Below are 20,769 nucleotides of genomic sequence, written 5' to 3'. Positions count from 1 at the left end.
ACTCCCGAAGTACGAACTGGTAGAAATTTTCACTACAAAAGCAGCTGAATTAGTCCGAGATTAAAGCCTTTGCCGCCTTCCAATCAAATGGGACCCTGAGGTGATTGGAGGGTCAAGGGGATGTGACGTTCTCCTCTTTGTATGCGCCTCTATTTTGACAGCTCGGGGGAGGAGATAGGAAATTAATATTTAGGTTACTGTGAACGCCTACTCCTCTTGGAGATGTAGGGCTGCAGGAACACAACAGTCTCCTGAAATATGTTTGCTTGTTTACACAAAATTTCATTTCACTCTTAAATTATCCGACAAGATATTCCGTATTGTTATTCTTTTTTTTAATTGTATAAAACTTATCTTCTTGTCCTATTTCTATTTGAAACCTCTCATCCACCAAAAGCGTGTTCATGTTGGCCTACTTTTGTGCATATCCTGACGTATGGCTAATCAACATTTTCCTTGGCCCCTTATATTACCCTCAATATTAACTGTTAGGTCATTAAATCTGCTTTATAAGCGTGTTCATGTATTATTTTCCATATGTTTTCACCCAGAGAGGTGCACAGACTCCTGCGCACGTTCGCCACCGGAACTGGCAAACATAAAACCAACCACTTCATCTTGAATTCCCTAAACAGACAAGCGTTGACAGGAATAGACCAATGTAGTGATGGAGGGATGTGAATGTCACATGTTTTCAGTATAATATACACCGCCCTTCTATTTCTATCTCCACCCCTCCGTCAAGTGTCAATTCTGCTCCACCGCAATCAATCAGTTATTTGTCAGACGGTGTCAATCCACTGCTTGATTTATGTCAACTATTGTGGCTGATTACATGCCAAACTGACTGCAGGAAAAAAAAAAATAAATTGGGAGGGGAAACGTTCTGCAAGAAACATCAGTTTTAGGGGGGGAAAAAGGAGTCAGCTGTGGTGTTAAAAGACTTTTGAGTATTTTACATGGACAAAAGCCTCTATGATGACTTCAGAATTGGGAGCAAGTGGGATTCTCATGTGAACTGAACCTCCCAGTAATTTTGGTCGGTTATTAAATAAGCTCTGGAAGTTTCGGAGCTCTTCATAACACACCTCGGAGGTGGTTTACATGATGAAACTTTTATAACTTGCAGACAGTCCGGCTCACGTGTCTGCAGAGAAGCTGTTGGTGCTTTTTAAGGTGCTGAAGTGCTTTTGCTATAACGGGCTGCAGTCTTCTGAAAAAACACCAAATGTTAGAGAATGGAAAAAGCATATAAAAAAGGGTGAATATTACAACAAAAATAGCTTAGAATAAATTAAAATTTTATATTAGTATGTTTTATATGCTTAGTAAAAAAAAAAAAAAAAAACTGGAGATTTTAATAATAAAAAATAACATTAATCATGGGAATGTTATGGATAACCACGCAATCAAACAGCACACGTTCACCTAACAGAACTCGGTTCATTTTGGCTGAATCCATTGTATTGGAAAAAAAAGAAAGAAAAAAAAAACCTGTCATCTGCCGTGGGCACGCTGTCATTTGCAACAAGAACAACAAAGACGATGAGGGGAGGAGGAAAAAAAATAAAAGAGAGAAAAAAAGAGTAAGAAAGAAAAAGAGATCCAGACATTTCATATTGATGTCAGCTCGATTTTATTAACATACAATGAAAATGATTTATTTTCTTAAAGAGGTGGAAAAGCGGAGTGAGGGCAAAGAAAAGAAGAGAAATGGTCTGTCAGGCCGCTGAGAAAAGAAGTTTAAAATGCCTTGAACTATTCACCGCTGAGATGGCTAATCAGTATTGAGGCTCCGGGGCAATCGGGCAGCTTTTCAATGTGCTTTTCCTTTCATCTCAATCGGAATGGAGGCGCTCAATTAAAAGCCTATCAGTTTGTAAGTAAATCAACGCCTATCAAAGTTGTCACATCAAACAAAACGATTATTATTGCAACCCGCCTCTGCCATTAATCTCTTTCTGTGGTAATCTGCTTGACAGGTCAACTTGGAGAGCAAGAAAACCTGGAGTGGACGGTCAAGCAGGCAAAATATGTTGTCGTGAAGAAGTCTGAAGGGAAACAACGTGAGTCTAAAAATCGTCCTGATTTGCAATTTATGACAAAGGCTTCAGTTATTAAAACAATAAAATAAAAAAAAAGGAAACGTACGCACGCGCAGAGAATGTTTAGAATAAGCTGAAATAATAAACAACTAGAAGACAAATCAGGCCTAAACTGCTTTGCATGAGTGATTACATCTTTTGCACATCTGAAATAAATAAAAAAAAAACAAACAATAATTGTCTTTCTCGTGAATATAAGTTATTATTCTCACGTTTATATAAATAAACTGTTCTAAATACACAGGTTGTTCTTACTAATTTATTTACAGAGGGGAAAAAACACTCAAGCAAGCACATATTTCTTCACTGTTTTGACTTTTGTTTCTCTTCCTTACTCTTTTTTTTCAGATAGGAAAAAAAAGGGGGATACGTTTCACAATATGCAAAGATGTGTGATTGATAACAGGCTTGCTGTTTTCTGCAAGGGATGTCAGTCCCTGACACAATATGTGAGTTATTAGGGCAAAGAAGGGCAACCATAAATTTTCACTGTCAGGCGAAAACCCTCTTTATTGTCCGCATGACAAATGGGCTCCTGCCCCAGACACCAAAATACTCGGCATTCCTCTTAAATGGGAACACATTTTTGCGACCATAATTCATGATATTTAAATAGAAAGTTTTAATATCGCCATATATTTCACAACACTGACATGTTTATGAATCACCTCGCATGCAAATACAACTATTTACATCTCGAGAGGAAATATGTTGAACTTGCAGGATTACTCTTGAGTTACATGTTGGGCCAGCTATTTCTCAGAAGATGTGGGAAAAACGCATTTCAGTAATATTGCTGATGTATTTAGCCGCAAATGGAAAACTTTGGCGGTAATTAAAGTATTTAATACTTTTTTTTTTTTTTTTTACAACTTTATCAGTTTTTGTAGGGATATTGAAAATGTAACGACAAGTTTTTTTTCCCTTTTTTCTCATTTTATACTGGTTAGTTTCCACTTTTTCAAATAGCATTTAATAATTTGAAACAAATCTACTTGTAAATAAAATTTTTTAAAAAAACCAAAAACATAAAAAATGAGCGTTTGTCTCCTTGGATCGGATGAGATTTGACGTCGCACATCTTACAGGAAAGCTTGCGATTTAAATCACGCAATTACATGCAAAAGTTTTTTGTTTTTAAAAAAAAATATATATCTTTGTCTGAAATACACAAGTCAGAACAGATTAAAATAAAAGTCCGTGTCTCGACTTTACCTGGAATCATTTGCTTATAAGCTCCGATGTAACACGTCAGAGAAGTAAATGGTTTAAAAGGAAAACTACTGTGGCGACATTAAAATACAGTCCCTTTGCCCACAAAAGAAATTGCTGTGCGTGAATGAAGCGCAAGCGCACGCTGCTTGCTACCGAATGTGACGCACCGCGAGGCGCACGGTGAGCGCTGAAGCCACGCAGACCCCCTGACTCTCCCGGCGAGCAGCGGGAAGAAGAGAAAGTGGAGCTTTTCCGCTTATGGGAGGTCTCAGGTGACGTCACGGAACATGCAGCCAGGAGGAGTAGCAAAGGGTGCTCCTAAACTTTCTGTCTCTCTGAACCAAGCACAGAACTGAGCATGTCTGCCTCGTTATTAACAGGTTCAGTTAGAAAAACAACAACTGTGTGTTTTCAGGGTTCAGAAGCACAACTGTGTGAATGAATGTCTGAAGAAAACTTATACGTTTAAATAACAAACATGCTCTGACAAACTTTTTCTCTAAATTACACAACCATTTGGAAGTTTTGACACACTTCCCAATTGGATTAAATGGGGAAAGTGTGTCCAAACTTTTGACTGGTAGTGTGTATATTAGTTTAAAATAATTTCCACAGTCACTGCAGTGATTAAGTTGGATTTTGATCCCCAAACCCACAGCGTTCTGCCATTATTCAACATGTATTGGCAGCTAATGCAGCTCAGGACAAAACATCAGACGTTACATTGGCTTGCTAAAAATAACTGAATAATTATTTAAATTTCATGACCATTTCAAATAATAAGCAGCAGTTCATGTTTCTATTTTTTTTTCCCAAACATCTTCAACTTTAAGTTTTATAGTTACAGCAGGGCCAATATACTCTTTGGACACACTCTTTATTGCACATGATTCCCCAGACTTATGTTATTTAGTGTTCATTTAGCACAAAGACATTAAATTTAAAAAAAAAAAAAAAGTATTTAGGATGAAAATTGTTTAAAAAGTAAGAGCCAGTTTACCTCCAGGAATTATAGTTAAACCAAAAAATGAAGTTTGTGTAAACAGTGAATAAATATTAACCTTTTAAATACAAAATATTTTGAGCATGTTGGAAGTCATAACTTCAATGTTACAAGCAGGTAAAGGAAGTTTAAGCCTGTTAGGCCAGGTCATTATTTGCATGTCTCTATTGCTGATCAAATATATTGCATATGCGTAATTTCGGCGATAACAATGGCTTCCATCAACTCTGGTTAGGCATCCCAATGAATTTGGGATTATAACAGATTTATGCACAATATCACGATATTAAAAAACACTCTTTTCCTGCTGAGGAGCAAAATTACTCCCTACCAACATTGCAAACATGCAACCAACACGCAATGAGGCATTTAGTGATGATTAAGAAAAAAAGAGATGATTGTTGACTTCAGGAGGAACTAGAATAAACAAAGCACTGTTTCCATCCTGGGAGAGGAGGTGGAGGTGGTAGAGGAATACAAGTACCTAAGAGTTCAGCTGGACAACAAACTAGACTGGAAATGCAACACTGAATACATCTATAAGAAAGGTCAGAGCAGACTCTACTTCTTAAGGAAGCTGAGATCGTTTAATGTCTGCACCAAGATGTTGCATATCTTCTATAAGTCTGTTGTGGAGAGTGCAGTCAGCTTTGCAGCCATCTGCTGGGGTGGTAGCATCAGAACCAGAGACTTGAAGAGAATCAACAAACTGATCAAGAAAGCTGGTGCTTGGACTGTTTTCATACAGTCTACCATCTGTGCTTGGAGTAACTCTGGAGCCGCTGGAGCTGATTGTCCAAAGAAGAATGCTGCACAAGCTGATGAAGATGATGGAGGATTCTTCATACTCTCTACAACACAGTGAAGAAACAACAAAGTGTGTTCAGTGAGAGGCTTCTTCAGGTCTGCTGTAAGACTGAAATTTACAGAGGATCATTCCTGCCGGCAGCCACCAGCCTCCGGAACAAGACCTCCTCTATTTAACAATTATCTACTACAATATTGAACTTTCCTTTGGGGATTAATAAAGTATTTTTCATTGAATTTCATTTCATTTAGTGTTTTATGTGTGTCTCTTCTCGTGTCTTTTTGTTCATTTTGTTTAACTAGTTCAGCAACTGAGTAAAATACATAAAATTACTTTCCCACCAGGGACAAACAGCCAGATCTCTGCCATGTTGAGACAGAGGCAAGCTTGTTCCTCAAACTGTCAAAGCTGCTTTACATCAGAGCCTTCTAAAAATTTAAACCAGAGCTGTTGCAGCTATATAGTTGAGACAAAACTATCAGGAACAATATGTCACAAACCTGGTATTTGTTATTGTGTTACATAATGAATTACTGTGTCAGTAGCTCTGCAGGGACAGTGGTTGTTCTATGATCAGAAAGTTGTTGAACTGTTCCTTAACTTCCCATATGAAGATGTTAGTGTCCTTTGCAAGATGTCAAACCAAAGAAAATGGGAATTTGGAGAATAAAATTATATCTATTTTGGATTCAGTGGGATGAAAAAAAACTGCAAGTTGAACAATTTGTTACTTTCATACTTCAGCTTCTTTATAATTTACCAAATAATACATATTTTGTACAAGTGAATAAACCAAAGAGGTAAACAGTGGAAATGTTTATAGTTTGTATTTGATAACAAATGAAAATGATTACAATGTGCTTCCTATATTGGAAATTATGTAAAATGCAGGGGTAACTTTTCCACAGTTAATGGGAAACCATACTTATATTATTGTTTGTTTTACTTTCTTTTTCATATAGGAGAAAATACAACATGGAAATTGGCAATGAATGCAGCTTGGTTTTAGGAATACAGCTCCTATTCCCACTGGGTTGTAGGGGAGACTTTAGCCTACACAAATCTAGCCCAAACATTCATTTTTCATCAGTTAAGTGTTTAATCCTTGTGAGGGGAAACAAAGGCAAAGACCTTCTAAGACAAAGTAACAATACACTGACCAAAAAATGTCATTTAGAAAGTATGATTCATTTTCCCAAAACTTTGACTCAGCATAGCAAAACAAATGAGTCGTATCTCAAATGCTTGAGGTGGTTGTTTGTAAAAACTGGTCTTAGTTTGTCATAAACCTATCTATCTATCTATCTATCTATCTATCTATCTATCTATCTATCTATCTATCTATCTATCTATCTATCTATCTATCTATCTATCTATCTATCTATCTATCTGTCTGTCTGTCCCCACAAGGATAGCAGACATTATGACAGTTTTAATTCTAAATATTTTAGACAGGGCTCTATCTATCTATCTATCTATCTATCTATCTATCTATCTATCTATCTATCTATCTATCTATCTATCTATCTATCTATCTATCTAATCTTAATCTCAATGTGTAGGCAGGTAAGTGCCACAGGTAAGTAACACAATCAAGATTGTAGGCATTGCTGTTAATTGACCAGGTCTTGGTTTTACCATTGAGCACACTTTTTAGGACTTGCCTTACTTGCTGCTGGTATTTAAGTGATGGTGCTTTCCTTATGGTCTCTTCAAAGTTACTATTTGCCTGTGGTCTTCCAAGGTACTTCTAGCTAACCTCAATATCTGCAATCAAGCCCTCTGGGAGGAGAATGCCTTCTGTATGGACTTCATCTCTTTGCCAGCATTTAGCCATATTTGTCCAGTTCAAATCACATTAACTGATATCCTGGTGATGTGGATCAGTGAGCTGATGTCATCCATGTAGAATACATGACTGATGGTGGTCCCATTCCTGAGATGGTATCATAACCGATTCAGACCTATTTTGAACAGCAGCAAGGACAGCACAGATCCTTGATATATACCACATTTGATGACGATTTGCTAAACTGGCTCCTCGAATGTTGTTGACCTTGTACAGCTTCAGGCATTCCAGGATCCATGTGAGTCATAAGCTTTCTTGGAATCAACCCAGGCAATGCACAGCTTTGTCTGTCTGGTTGTCACATTCCTCAGCAGTTGGTTCTTGTGTGCTGACAGGCCCTGATGGGAGTAAAGTTAGCTTCTTTAACCAATAGGTGTGGATCATGTACCAGCCTAGGTGCTGTCCAGTCCTTCATGTCAGTCTTCAGCTCCTTATTGCAATTCATATTACTGATTATCATCATCACCATCACTGTTGCTGAACTGTATATCAGCTAATTTGCTGCAGTGATGTTAACAGTAGGGATTGTTTGTTGTTGCTGTATTCATGTCAGCTAGGAAACGTTACGATGGTACTTCACTCAATTTTGCTTGTTGATGTTGGTGCTGACAGGTTCTAATCTTAGCTATAATCTTATCTCTCAGGTCAGTTCCCTCATTCAGCTCAAATGTCATTAGGATTTGGGACCCAATCTTGGCAGGGTGAATGTTAACTCCCCTTCTGACATATCAACCTGGCTCCCCTTTGCAGCAGCATTAGTAACATGTTGGATCTTCTTGTTCCCCAGCTGGGATAGTAATTTTCGTTTATGTAAGCTGGAACACTTCGCAACTAGCTGTTTCAGAGTGAGCATAGACTGTAGCTATCAAAGAGTAAATAGCATTCCCGCAGTGTCTTGTTCATACATATTTATATATAACTGTGACAAGTTTGAGATGATTTCAGTTTTGTTCTGTGACGTATTATCCTACAAAAAACTGTTATCATATAATTTGTAAACTGCTATCATAAAAGAACGGATGTGGTCAGGCGGGCTATGGAGTTGAAATGATGCTCAATTGGTACTAAAGGTGCCCAAAAAGGGCTAAGAAAATATATCCCACACCATTACACCACCAGCAGCCTGAACCATTGACACAAGGCAGGATATATGTTTTCATACAGTCCACCATCTGAATGTTGCAGCGGAAATCAAGGCTCAACACACCAGACAACTTCACCTATTTTCTCGGTAAACCCTTAAGATGTCTGTGCATGAGTATCCACAGATATTTATATTAGCAGTTCCTGTACTCAGACCAACCCATCTGGCTGGTGACTGGTGAGTGTATACAATAAATCTTGAGATATTAATCCTCAGGTATGATTAATGGATCCCTGGGAATGTTACACTACAGAACTAAAACAGAAAAAAATGATACTGATCAGCTTTTAAGATGTTAGACTTCTAGATTATTATTTTTAATTGTGACGACATTATGACAGTTTTAATTCTAAATATTTTAGACAGGGCTCTATCTATCTATCTATCTATCTATCTATCTATCTATCTATCTATCTATCTATCTGTCCCCACAAGGATAGTAGTCTGCCCGCCCTTCCATCTATCTATCTATCTATCTATCTATCTATCTATCTATCTATGCATGCCTATCTTCTTCTTGTTTTTTGTTGTGAACAGGTGTAATCTTTCTAATTTCCCCAGTATGTAAATCAGTTGTTCGTATAAATTAACACAGTCTTCTAATTTTTTCACAATTTTGTTTCAACTCAAATAGACGACAAACAGTATTTTAACACAAGCAAGGAGACTCTAATGCTGCCATCAGGAGACAATCAGCTGCACCGAGATTTTATGAGTTAACAAACAGTGACCGCGTGCTTCCGCACAACAGCAGGTCAGCTGATTGGAACGGCACGCGGAAACTGTAAACCAATTGGAAAGCAACAGAAGACTTCCAAAGTATTTGGAGCTGCATCCACGAACATCAACTTTTCATGTTGACGACAGTGTTTTTTTTATTTATTTATTGATTGATTTTTAAGTGAGCAGACTTTTTGAGACCAACCGTGATAGTTTATCTTGAAGTCTCTCCGCTGTCATCTCCAGGAGAAAGGCATGGCTCACACCGAATCGCTGGTCGCTTTGAATGGAACTCAAGTAAGTTTGTTCAGGACACGGTTTGTTAACGCTCCGCATGTCTTAAGTGCTACTTTTCCGAAATAACTTCTCTGAAAATATATATTTAGTTTTTTGTAGGAAATGTTTGCTAGTTTGCTTTTCCTCGTCATCACCGCTGTCATGTGACTCCCCAGTTGGCATTGCGTACACGACTTTCAGTTTTGCACTTCCCTTTACAGCCTAAGCTGGAGAAAATAGTGACTGCAAGTTGCGCAATTATCGTGTCATAAAGTATTCTTAGCGCAAGTTAATGTGATGAAACTGTTGATACCTGTAGCCTTTCACTGGAAGCCACACAGCAAATTATCTCCCATGCAGTATTAATGGCTTGACAGGTGTGCTGACAGTCATATCAGCTGGCATCATGTGCAGAGAAAGATGCTCTCCTTTCTAACAGCTGCATTTCAGATAAAAAACAAACAACAAACAAACAACTACTAAAACAGCTGTGTTCCGCCTTCCTGGAACTAGTGCTGACTTTTGCTGTTCCATTGTTAGTGATGCTGTTAAAGGCTGTCTTACATCATCAGCAGTGAGCAGAAACGAAACAAATACTCTGAAAATTCTTGAAATGCAAAAGCAAATCACAAAATATATATGCATATGCATATAATGCATATGTTCATGTTTTATTGGTATAAAGGGCACTGTAGTTACTGTTTCTTTTGTCCTTTAAAAAAATATTCTAGATATCATACATTGGACACGACTCTAAGGACATCCCACACTTCCTTGGAGATACATATGGCAAGTTTGCAAAGCGACTGGATTTAAGTTTCAATGAGCTCAGGTAAGAAGATGAGCAAAACACACAATGAGCAGGCTGCTTTTCTGTTTTACTGATGTCACAGCAAGATGCAGGTGAACGTGCGTCCTTTGTCCACAGGTGTGTAAAATGTTATCAGATTATTGCATATTTTTTTTATCAGAAAATCAAACTGGTGTCATTTAGGGGCACAATATAGATGATACGATCAATAAATGTGACATGCTAATTCAGGGGCAAACGGAGGGAGATTCCTCAGTCTGGACATGGCAGCTGCTTCAGAGGATGCTGCCATTTCAACAGCAGGGCTGCTATAGTTGATCTGACAAGAGAAAGAAAGATGATGGCTGTAAGGTGTTTTTGTTTTGCAGTTCTTTACATGGCTGTCAGGTTATGATACCATTTCAGTATTTTTTTTTTTATTTTTGCAGAATTGTTGTCATAAGACTGGCTCTTCAAGAGATTTCAGTTAGACCAAGTTACTATGTGAAATATAGTGGTTGGTGTTCACAGTCGCTCAATTTGTTTTAAGTTGCTTTGGGGATCATTTAAAATACACAAGCATTATTAACGCTACTTTTTGAAATACTACTTAAACTACTGCTTAGTAACACAAGAAGTCTGTGTGTTTGTGCATGTGTGTGTGTGTGTGCATGTCTGGGGAAGCTAGCTAAAAAGAAAAAAAGTTTGCCTGTGATCTAATAATTTGTACGTGTGTGTGCATCTCTATTTAACGCCTGTTTCTTTTCACTCTCTGTGTGAGTGGAGAGACTTAAGATTTTAATGAATGATTGTGTCAAAAGGGGGCTAATGATTTGGTAGCTAAACTGAAAAATTGTGGGAAGTAAAAATCAAAACAAATGATCAGATCAAATGACATTCTGGCATACAATTAGTTTATTTTTTTGTCTTCATCGTCTTTCTGTAGATAATCAGGTAAAGCCGATCTTATTGCAGCTTAATGTACTGATGTTCTGTTGCCTTCTTTGGTGATTTCATAACAACTTTTTCATGGAAAATCTCATGTAAAAGTTTTGTTAATGAGTGACAGCCATCTCTCGCACATTTAACTGTTTAAAGCCCCTGTGTGTAAGAATGACTCCAATCTAGTGTTTCGCTACTTCATTGCAAACAACTGAGTAGTACTCAGTAATATTGACAAAAATGTCAACATCTCGCACATGTTGGAGTGTCCGAGAAAGGATACAAAATTCTGTTTTGTTATTGATGCCAATGAGTTACAAGTAGCAAGCCACTGCTAATAGTTAATGTCATCGTGTAAAATTGCGTGACTAGAAGGAGGACATCAAACCCCACCTGTTGGGGTAATGCTGTAATGTTGCTGTAATGCTGTAATGTTTTTGTGCAAAGCACTTTGAACTGTCTTGTACATGAAATGTGCTATACAAATAAACTTGCCTTGCCTTGCCCACCCAGCTTGACAAATCAGCTGAAATAAAATAAGATACCAGAAGAAAAACTCTTTGAAAATCCAACTGAAAGAAGTGCACAGCATTGGCCAGCTGGTATGACTGCTGTGAAGAGTAACAGCAACTGAAACTGTTGCAATGGAGCTCTTACACTGTAGACTAATGAACAAATTAGCTGTCCCTGCCATTTTATATAGCAAGTAACAGTCAATTATCTGAATTAAACAAAGTTGTAAAAGTAAAAACTGAAATAAGTTACACACTGCATCTTATTTCCTTTTTTACACCCCCTTAAAAAAAAGGAAAACACATTTTGGAACTCCATATTTTTTTGAGCTTGTCACACAGTGCATCACATTATGCTCCAGATTAGGGCTGCTCGATTATGACAAAAATTATAATCACAATTTGATGTACGTTTTATGCCAAACAACCGCTGTCAGATTACAGCGTGTTTTTCCCATTCACCTGTTAAAAGACAGCTGTTTTGAACCAGCCGATTAACGCTATGCTATGGTAACGCCCCGTTAACGGAGGGATATTACAGTGTTTAACTCGCCGAACTATGTATACGAAAAGAATGCAGCCAGTTCTCACTGAAAATGGTATAAACTATGTTGTTGTGAACTTCCACAACCTACTGCAGTTATTCTACATTGACCTGCAGCTGGAGCCGACTGAGACTGGACGCCTGGGAGTGCTTTAGGATGGGGAGAGGCTCCCGCTGCTCGTTCGTTACAGTAACTGCAGAATGACATGTGCCTTAAAGTCAATCGCCAAAACACCAGAAAAGTCTCTAATAACTCTGGTAAAAGTTGCTAGATTTGTTGCTAGTCGCTTTTAACAAAAAAAGTTGCCAGATTTAGCGAGAAACTCGCCAACTTGGCAGCAGTGGCTGAATGGAACCAAAGCAGCTGTGGATGGAGTTTACAGCACAGCATTGCAATGTCAGTGACGCTCGATTGGCAACTTAAGACAGCCCGAGAGGAAACTGCAAAGAGAAAAATAATCGCACCCTTTTATTTTTATGATCGTTGAAAACCCAGATCGTAATCGAGATTAAAATCTGATGAATCACCCAGCCCTACTCCAGATGTGATATACCAGTTAACTTACATAGATATCTAAAAATCACTACAGCATTTACTCGTTTACATGTAACAACTAATTCAGTTTTATTTAGCCACCTTTATACAATGTTTTGTAAATGTTATGATTGGAAATGCCGACCACATTACTGAAGAAACTGTATGTTGTTTGTTTTTTTTACAATGTGGATTTTAAGTGTGAGCAGTGCAACTGCATATTTTCCTACTGAAATAAACCAGCTGCAATGTCACAAAACCCATCTTCTAGTGACATACTCATTCAAATAATAGTTTATTTGATCTCATATTGACTTTTCAACTGCAGAAAAACAACTGAAATAAAGTTGGATCCTAAAACATTGGGTTTTTTTTGTTCAAGCTGACTGGCACAGGTAGTTGTGCTTATTATTTTAATAGCTTTTTTTTAAAGCTAATTTGCTTTCTTGTAAGATGTCTGGAAACTTGATGGAATGAAGCAGTTCAGTTGAATATGAAGGTATGTACATACTTTTGTCTACATCTTCAAAGTGGCAAAGTCAGAATATAGCAATCATGCGATTGGTTGTCCCTCAGATCAGCAAAACCTGAGGCTTGCTTCTTTATTTGAGTTTTGTGCAAGAGTTCAGGAGGGTTCTCATCAGACTTTTAAAGTCTATGCTGGTTTTGATGTTCATGTACCCTTGAAGCTGGACTTTTTCTTATTGTTGGGACTGCGTTTATGGGTATATTTTGCAACAGCAGCAGTCTGTTGTTGTGTAATGTTGATTGTTGTATTGTCCTTGTAGAGGGCTTGTTCTAGGTTCTGTTGCTGTGGTAACAAAGGTTAGGCCTAAGTGTACTAATTGGGGCCAAAATGAACAAACTCAATGCTAAATAGGAGTGTTATTTTTTTAGTTATTCCCAATTGTTTCAATCTCTGGTTGTATATTGATTTGTACAGTTAGCTGAAAACAACACACTTTGAGTGGAAACAGCCTTTAACGGATATGAACAAGGGATTCAACTATCTTATTTATTTGTCCATTGATAAACTCTTATGTTGATACAGTAAATCAGATCATCGTATCAAATACTTATAATGGCTTGATTATCTGACTTAATTCTGACTTAAAAAAATGGTGTTTTGTTTCCTGCTATTGATCCATTTACTTTAGAGATTTGATTTTTAGGATAAAATATTTAGTATTTGCATATTACAAATTTTAATCAAAACTAAGAGCAAGAATACTTTGTTCATCCTCGAGGGGAAATTCAAGAAAAATGCAAGTTTTTAGCTATAACAGTTTGAAATGTTATAGGTAAATGTAAAATGGAAGTGCGGGCAGGAAAGTGGTGCAGAAATAAAGTCACATTCAAACCTAAAAGGGGCTCATATCTGTAGATTATTACCAGTAATTGATTTGCTAATGGAAAAAGTGATCGGTCATGCTGCTTAATCTTTTTATTCTTTCTACATTACATTCAAGCAGGCCAAATTCTAATGAAAATGTTGTAGCTAATCTGAAGAAAGAAGAGAGCATTTTAATATTGTAGGTTATAATCATTTCATGCCTAAAATTTCCATTTTCTTTTTTTTAAGTTGTGAAGGTACTTTTCACGGAGGTTTGTGAAAGGTCTGAATCCAAACAGTTTTACAGGTAAACTGTAAGAACATCCATTACAAGTATAATTATTTAAACCTATTTTTCTTAATACACACTGAGTGTCTGTTGATGCTCACATGATAACATTTTGAGGTCACGGGTGGGTGGACATGTGAAATTCAATAAGCAGCTAAACATGTGATAATGTTATATGCTAATTAAGGCATGTCAACCCCCACTTTAGTTTTTATACACACAAGAATGCAGCTAATAGAGCCCTGACACAGCTGACTTCCCATTTGTGTTGATGGATCTGAATGTGTTTCTTTGAATACAGCTGAAAAGCAGAAAATCTGATCTGATATATTCAACTGAGAATTCATTTTTCAGGTCACATTTCCCTATTTAATCAGCTCATCTGTTTTAAAGGCAGTTCAGAATCAGAAGTGACTATATCTGGAAAAGAAGGTGAAGCTGACTGATACTTGAAACATGATTGGATGTTATTTTGGGTTTGATTAGATGTAGTTATTTTATCTAATGACACATGAATGCTATATTTAAGATAATGACCTTTGACCTGATGGCTTACTAACACCGCTTTACATTAGACAAGTAGATATTTTTCAAACAGGAGTCCATTAAATCCAAGGATGCTTTGAGGCCAGCTTGTCCTTTTTCTGTAGCAGATCATGTTTCTAATTGAATTTTAAATCACAGATCTGGAAGATTCAGATCTGGAAAATTAATTAATAAATAAGCAAATTGCCTATTTTTCGGTGACACTTAACACTTCTGATTTCAGCTTTTTAATGTATGAAAGGAAAGGGCACTAATATACCCGGCATCAGAAATGTTCAATGTGTTTATTTACTGTAGAATTTTAAATGAACATGTTGTGAATTTGAACTGAAAGTTTGAATAGCAATTATTAAATTTAAAATTACTTTGCTAACAGTGGTGTATAAAAGTATGGACACGCTTTCATCGATGAATAGTTATTATCCACATGTGAAATGATTGTATTAGTTATATAAAGTAATGTATTTAATAGAGGCAACCAGTAGAATTCAGCTGGCATTTTATGTCATGATGTTTCTGTATTGACACCATGACCCTGTTCCATTGTCAGCTCAAACACACCAGGTGTGAGCAGTGTAAGCTCAGTGGACTGCCTTCAGCATCATGCACTTCTTCATGCTGCTCAAGTCAAATCGATAAAGAGACATTGCCAGAGTTTGTTGTAGCTAATACGCTTATTTCTGTCTGCTCAATTGACAACACTCATCCGGCAACTTGACAGCGTGTCACAATGAGAAACAAGCCACCGGCATCGGTTTTAACTGGGTCCTGTGTGTTTTTGTGTGTGTGGTACATATGTTTGTCTTATGTGTGTGCTTGTGCATCTTTGCCTGTATGCAGTGTTTGTGCACCTGTCTCTGTGAGCACAACTGTGAGTGGCTGTGCAGGTAATGGCAGGATGAAATTATAGTAGTGGGCTGTCACACCCACACCTCTCCCTCGGTGTGCTGCAGTGTCAGCCTGTCTCATCAATGTGTTGAGAAGTGTGGCTCACAGTAAGATTTCTGTCTCAGGGTAGGGTTTGGTTTGTGTTGTATTGTCCACTTTGTTCCAGGTCAGGTGTGTACACATTGCAACTAGGGGGCTTGTGCTGTCTTGACATGATTTCCCTCTGTGACTGGAGCGCACTTTCGGTGCCTGCATCTGTTACATGCGGTGTTATCACTTTGGACACATGAGGATTGAGGAGGACACGTGTTTGTGACTCAGAGGAAAACTCCTAACAGTGTTAGAACAGTGATGTCTTTCCTCACAAATCTGACTGAGTGTCTTAACAAACAAATCAACTTTGTGAAATCTTACATTTATAAGAATTGATTAACTAGGTTTACTTTTTTGCTTTTAGGTTTTGCTTTATAAATTCAGCTCAGACAGCACACAACAGATTTATTACAATAACCAATGTTAGTATTTTTAGATTTTGCCATGACATCTTTAGTGAGAGTTTCAAATGTCATCGCTGTGGTGAAGTTTGTGACTTATCTAGTTTGAAACTACATTACAGTACAAACATTTTTCACATTTTGTGTTGTGGTGTAACAGATCTGAGTCAAAAAAGGTTGATGTATAAAGCACATTTAAAAACAACTGCCCAGTAATGAAAGTACTTTGCATTAAAAAACAATTAAAGGATCATAAATATGGACACAAAAGACAAATAGTTCATGAAACCAAAAAAAAAAACAAAACAAAAGAAATGCATTGATTAAAGCAAAATGAGTGCTGAAAAATGAAAACCTTAAATAATGAACCCTAAAAAGGTTTAAAAGCCTAAGAATAGGAAGTGGTTTAAGATGAGACCTAAAAAGCACAAGTTATGATGCCTGCTGAACATGCAGTTGGTTGCATAAATGTACACTCTCCTCTGTGCACCAACTTCCATTTATAACTGAAAGTGGAAATCAGTTAATGAGGAATTTTGATGGATAAAATAGAAAACATTGAAATCTTATCCAAAAATGTATAGAGAGCCTGGGAAAGAAGTCAAGTACTGCAGACATATGCTAATGCTTACATGTTCATATTTAGGCCAATAATCTATGTTCAATATACTGTTCTGATAGTCATACTGATATGCAGTACATGTACTTTGAGGCTGCCTGGATCCAAACATGCAACATGAGGGGAAGTTAAGTGGTCTTAGTATAGAACCTTGTTGGAGTCAATGAGAAAGAAAAAGTAAAAGGAGAATAGAAGTGATGATACCAAAGCTTACAGCAAATATCACTTAAGCCAGGGGTGTCAAATTCGAGTCCTCAAAACTGCTGCCCTGCAGGACTTTTGGATGTTAACCTTTCCAATACACCCGATTCAAATCAAACGGCTCCAGCTTGTTGTCACAATGGCCTAATAATTTAATTTGTGTGTGTGAAAGCAAGGAAACAGCTAAGACCTGCAGGACAGCAGCCCTTTAGGACAGGGGATACTCCAGATCTTAACCATTCCACTTTTTATAATGTTCTTAGGACGATAAAAGGATGCTGAAGCCTAAAGGTGCAATATCAGCAAAATCCCTTTACTCTTTGGGAAATAAGGGGCCAACACAAACTTTTTAATGGACCTTTTCAATGCCATGACTATGGGGATCTTTTAAGAACTGAGTGGAACACTTCAAGAATATTGTATAAGTCCAAAAAAGTTCAACTGAATTTTAGCTCCAGCTATGTCTTAAGCTTCTCTCAGAAAATTGAAAGGAAATATGTATTTGGGGCAAGATGATAATTTTGTGAACCAAATAATTGTCTTTAGCTAACATAAGAACACAAGCTCAATACCAGGATATGCTAGGTAATGGTGGGCCAGGAAGAAATAATTGAGGTAAGATTTGTAAATCCACAAGTTCCAGAGAAATGCTTGAGGTGAGACTAAGATATATTCAGAACACTGGTGTACTGAAAAGAGCACAGGGCTCATGAGGATTATTCATGATTATATTAGAATAGATTTTAGCCCTGACAGTGGTCTGATATGTGCAGCAGCTTTCTCTCAAAGCCCCAAAAGGCACATGTAGCCTGTTTTTTTTTTTTTTTGTATTTTCATTCAGGCCTCCTGCAATCTCGTCTGACAGCATGAGTTAAAGTCATTCAACCATGTCTCAGACTTCGGCTTGGGGTGTACAGTTTTAAAAGTGTGGTAGTATTTAAATCTTCTCAAAGTTAAAATAAAAATGTGAGGTTAACTCCTACAAATTAACACATAGAGGCCCCTCAGCAAAGCATTAAATGCAACATAAGACTCCCTAGCCGTTGATGACTTAAACACATGACGAGGATTGGCTATAATACAAAATTTAGAGTTTTGGCATGGAAGCAAGGGCCTAAACACAGCAGAGTGAGTGATCAGAGAGTACTGGATCCCATATTTGAAAGTTAAAGACATGTAAACCATATGATCAGACAAGATCCAATATGTCACCCAGATCATGTGAGGGAGCAGATTGATTTGAATATAAGAATAGTCTAATTCAGAAATCATTTTCCAGTGGGTTGGTATGGCTACACACACAAATATCAAAATCTCTTGACAATTTTGACAATTTTAATGTTTTTGGCATAATTCAAGCCAGAAAATCAGGAATCATTGGAAAAATCTAAGTTGCATTTGGGTGGTCTTTATATTACAGTTCAGAGGCCTGGGCTTGTCGATCCAACTCAAACAGAAGAAGTTCAAAGCCGAAATCATCTGACAGTCATTTGCACTCAAACTTTTTCCTCAGGATAGATTAGTTCCTAATCCTCCAACTTGCTCGGTTGTCCTCGGTAAGTTAACATAAGAGCAATTTAAGTTAAGAAAAAAAGTATAACTCACCAAGATTCAGTCAGGTCTCCCTTACAAATTTAAAATCCAAAACATGGTTGGAGAAGAAATCATTTAATAAAAACATTTTATTTGCCAGTGGCTTGGCATTAACCAGGTTTGGTTAGAAAAGGACCTGTAGCATCTCAGGGAGCATACAAGGGCCATGAACACCAAGGCTTAACTCTGCTTGATCAGAAATGTGGTGAAGCCAAATTGGGCATTTAAGTCGCCAAGCCAATAATATGTTCCAGTCAGTTATATTTTAGATCCAGGCAGCGTTGATGAAGAAAACAGTGACATTTGGATTTAGCCAGGATAGAAGAAGAATTAGCCCCTCTGGATGTTCACCAGAGGAATACTGTGTTTACCCCTATAGGACGCCTCCCAAAAGGTGAATTGAACTTGAACATTTTTTGCAGGATTCATTAACAGACATAGAAATCTTTCACTACGTATGTTATAATCTACAGATGGTAAGCCGTACACATTGGTGCCATTTTTAAAAATATGTGTGAAAGACTGTACAGGTCTGGTCTGAAAACAATGCTAGTGTATCCATCTTGCTACTTGCTTTCATGAGACAAGTAACCGTACAACCTGCACTAAGCTGTACACTGAATGTAAAGTCCTCTCCCCTGTTTAGCAAATACCTCTGATGATATTGTAATTTCTGTGGGTGTTGGAGTTTGCTTATGTAAGTAAACTCCAACACCCACAGAAATTACATCCATCCATCCATCCATCCATCCATCTTCTATACTTGCTTATTATAAAGCAGGCTTGCAGTGGGCCGGAGCTACCACTTGAGAGGCAGCTCGATCTTATTCTGCAATATTTTTGCAGAGCCTTACTGCAAAATAGTGTTATAGTTGTTGGAGTCATGTTCAGCTGTTTCCTTTATTAATCCAAGCAGTTGTTATGTAATGTCATTCGAACAAATGTGAACACAAACAAATGAGAATAACTTTATTATATTATATTGTTATTTTTTGCCAATTATCAATGATTGGGGTTTCAGCTTTCCAGCCAGTAAAATCCCATATCTGTTGACCATGAAAAGCTTTGTCCCTTACTGATAATTTTGTTTAGTCATCGGTCCTTACTTTAAGTGTACATAAGTGTACATTTATTGATCAAAAACATGAACATAGAATTATCAGCTAGCATACCCCCCCTCCCAATAAATAACCAAAACAAAAGCTCAACACCTGTGTAAAGGTGGTGAACTACTGGACAGCTTAACAATAGTTGCATTAATAAATGTAACAAAGACATAATAAAACAGCAACTGTGAATTCCTGGCCATTGTCCACCAACATGCCACAGCGGAATTAAAACCAGAATTTATCTGTACTAATAACTGCTGGCAGACTATAATTTCATTTCATCATTTTGACTGGTGGTATGAATTTGAAAGGAAGATAAATAAATAAATGAAAAGCCTCAGAGGATGTAGCTCTCTGGAAATCCCCAGTGCATTGTTGCCTTCAGGTAATGAAAATGTCATAGGTTGTGTTGTGGGACAAATATTACACATCTTGATAGTAATGTTAATACATTTTCATTTATTGTACCCTGTCTATCCACCAAGTGCTATTGAAAACCTAAAAGTGCATACACTGCATTAAGTCTTTAGTCAAATTGCTACAAAAGGGAAGTCTTTTTGGTCACATTGATCTTATATTTAGTTTTTAACCGAACTGGCTTGTGTTCTCTGGCAATGCTTTCTTGTAAATGTGACAGAATTAAGTATACAGTAGATGTACACACATACTGAAACAATGTGTGTGCGTACATCTGTCTTTGTGTGTCGGAGGAGGTTTGTGTTCACCCAGGCCATGTTGGTGATGGCAGGCGTTTTGCATTTTAATGACAAATCAAGTATGCTAACTCGCATTTTAAAACGAAAGTGCTCTAAATGTCGCCCGGCTGTCAAAATGAGATGTAAGCAGTCTGATGAAAAGAGAACAAAGAAGACAAAGTAGGGAGGCCTGGTACACTGAGAAATGAAATAAAACCTTGTATGGCCTGTCAGCTGTGTCGTTTTATATTCATATCTAAGGAACATTATAGTATTACTCTGCCGCTCAGGCCTCACTCATCTGTCTCTTTTAATTCGTCACAGACAGTGCTCTGTCTTTCAAGTTGCTGTATGTCAACACTGGAAGAGGCCTTCTAATTGACAAATGAGTGCCACACACATCAAGTGTTCCTTTTCTATCCATGCTCGGTAGAGTTGTGGTTGTTTGATGGTGAGGGGAGGAGGGGGTATCTCCTATTGGCAGAAGCCCTGTGAGCAGTATTAGACTGGTCCTAGAATGAGAAGTGACAACAGGAAGAGAGCCTGTCATTGTCTTGCC

The 20,769-nt window shown here is 37.5% G+C and overlaps 1 protein-coding gene across 1 annotated transcript in view; it reads left to right on the top strand.

Annotated features, from left to right (window-relative positions):
* Positions 1 to 9,099: 9,099 nt before the first annotated feature.
* Positions 9,100 to 20,769, top strand: part of lrmda (leucine rich melanocyte differentiation associated) — a gene marked incomplete at its 5' end in the record, with an annotated part of 247,071 nt that continues 235,401 nt past the window's right edge. Inside the window, 2 exons of the mRNA XM_079248651.1 lie at positions 9,100 to 9,141; positions 9,852 to 9,952. Coding sequence (XP_079104777.1) covers positions 9,100 to 9,141; positions 9,852 to 9,952 — 143 coding nt within the window. The remainder of the gene's footprint in view (positions 9,142 to 9,851; positions 9,953 to 20,769) is intronic.

This window comes from Telmatherina bonti (assembly GCF_933228915.1).
Source record: "Telmatherina bonti genome assembly, chromosome: 11".
Taxonomy (NCBI): domain Eukaryota; kingdom Metazoa; phylum Chordata; class Actinopteri; order Atheriniformes; family Telmatherinidae; genus Telmatherina; species Telmatherina bonti.
Note: the sequence above shows the minus strand (reverse complement) of the source record. Positions and strands in the feature narration are given on the sequence as shown.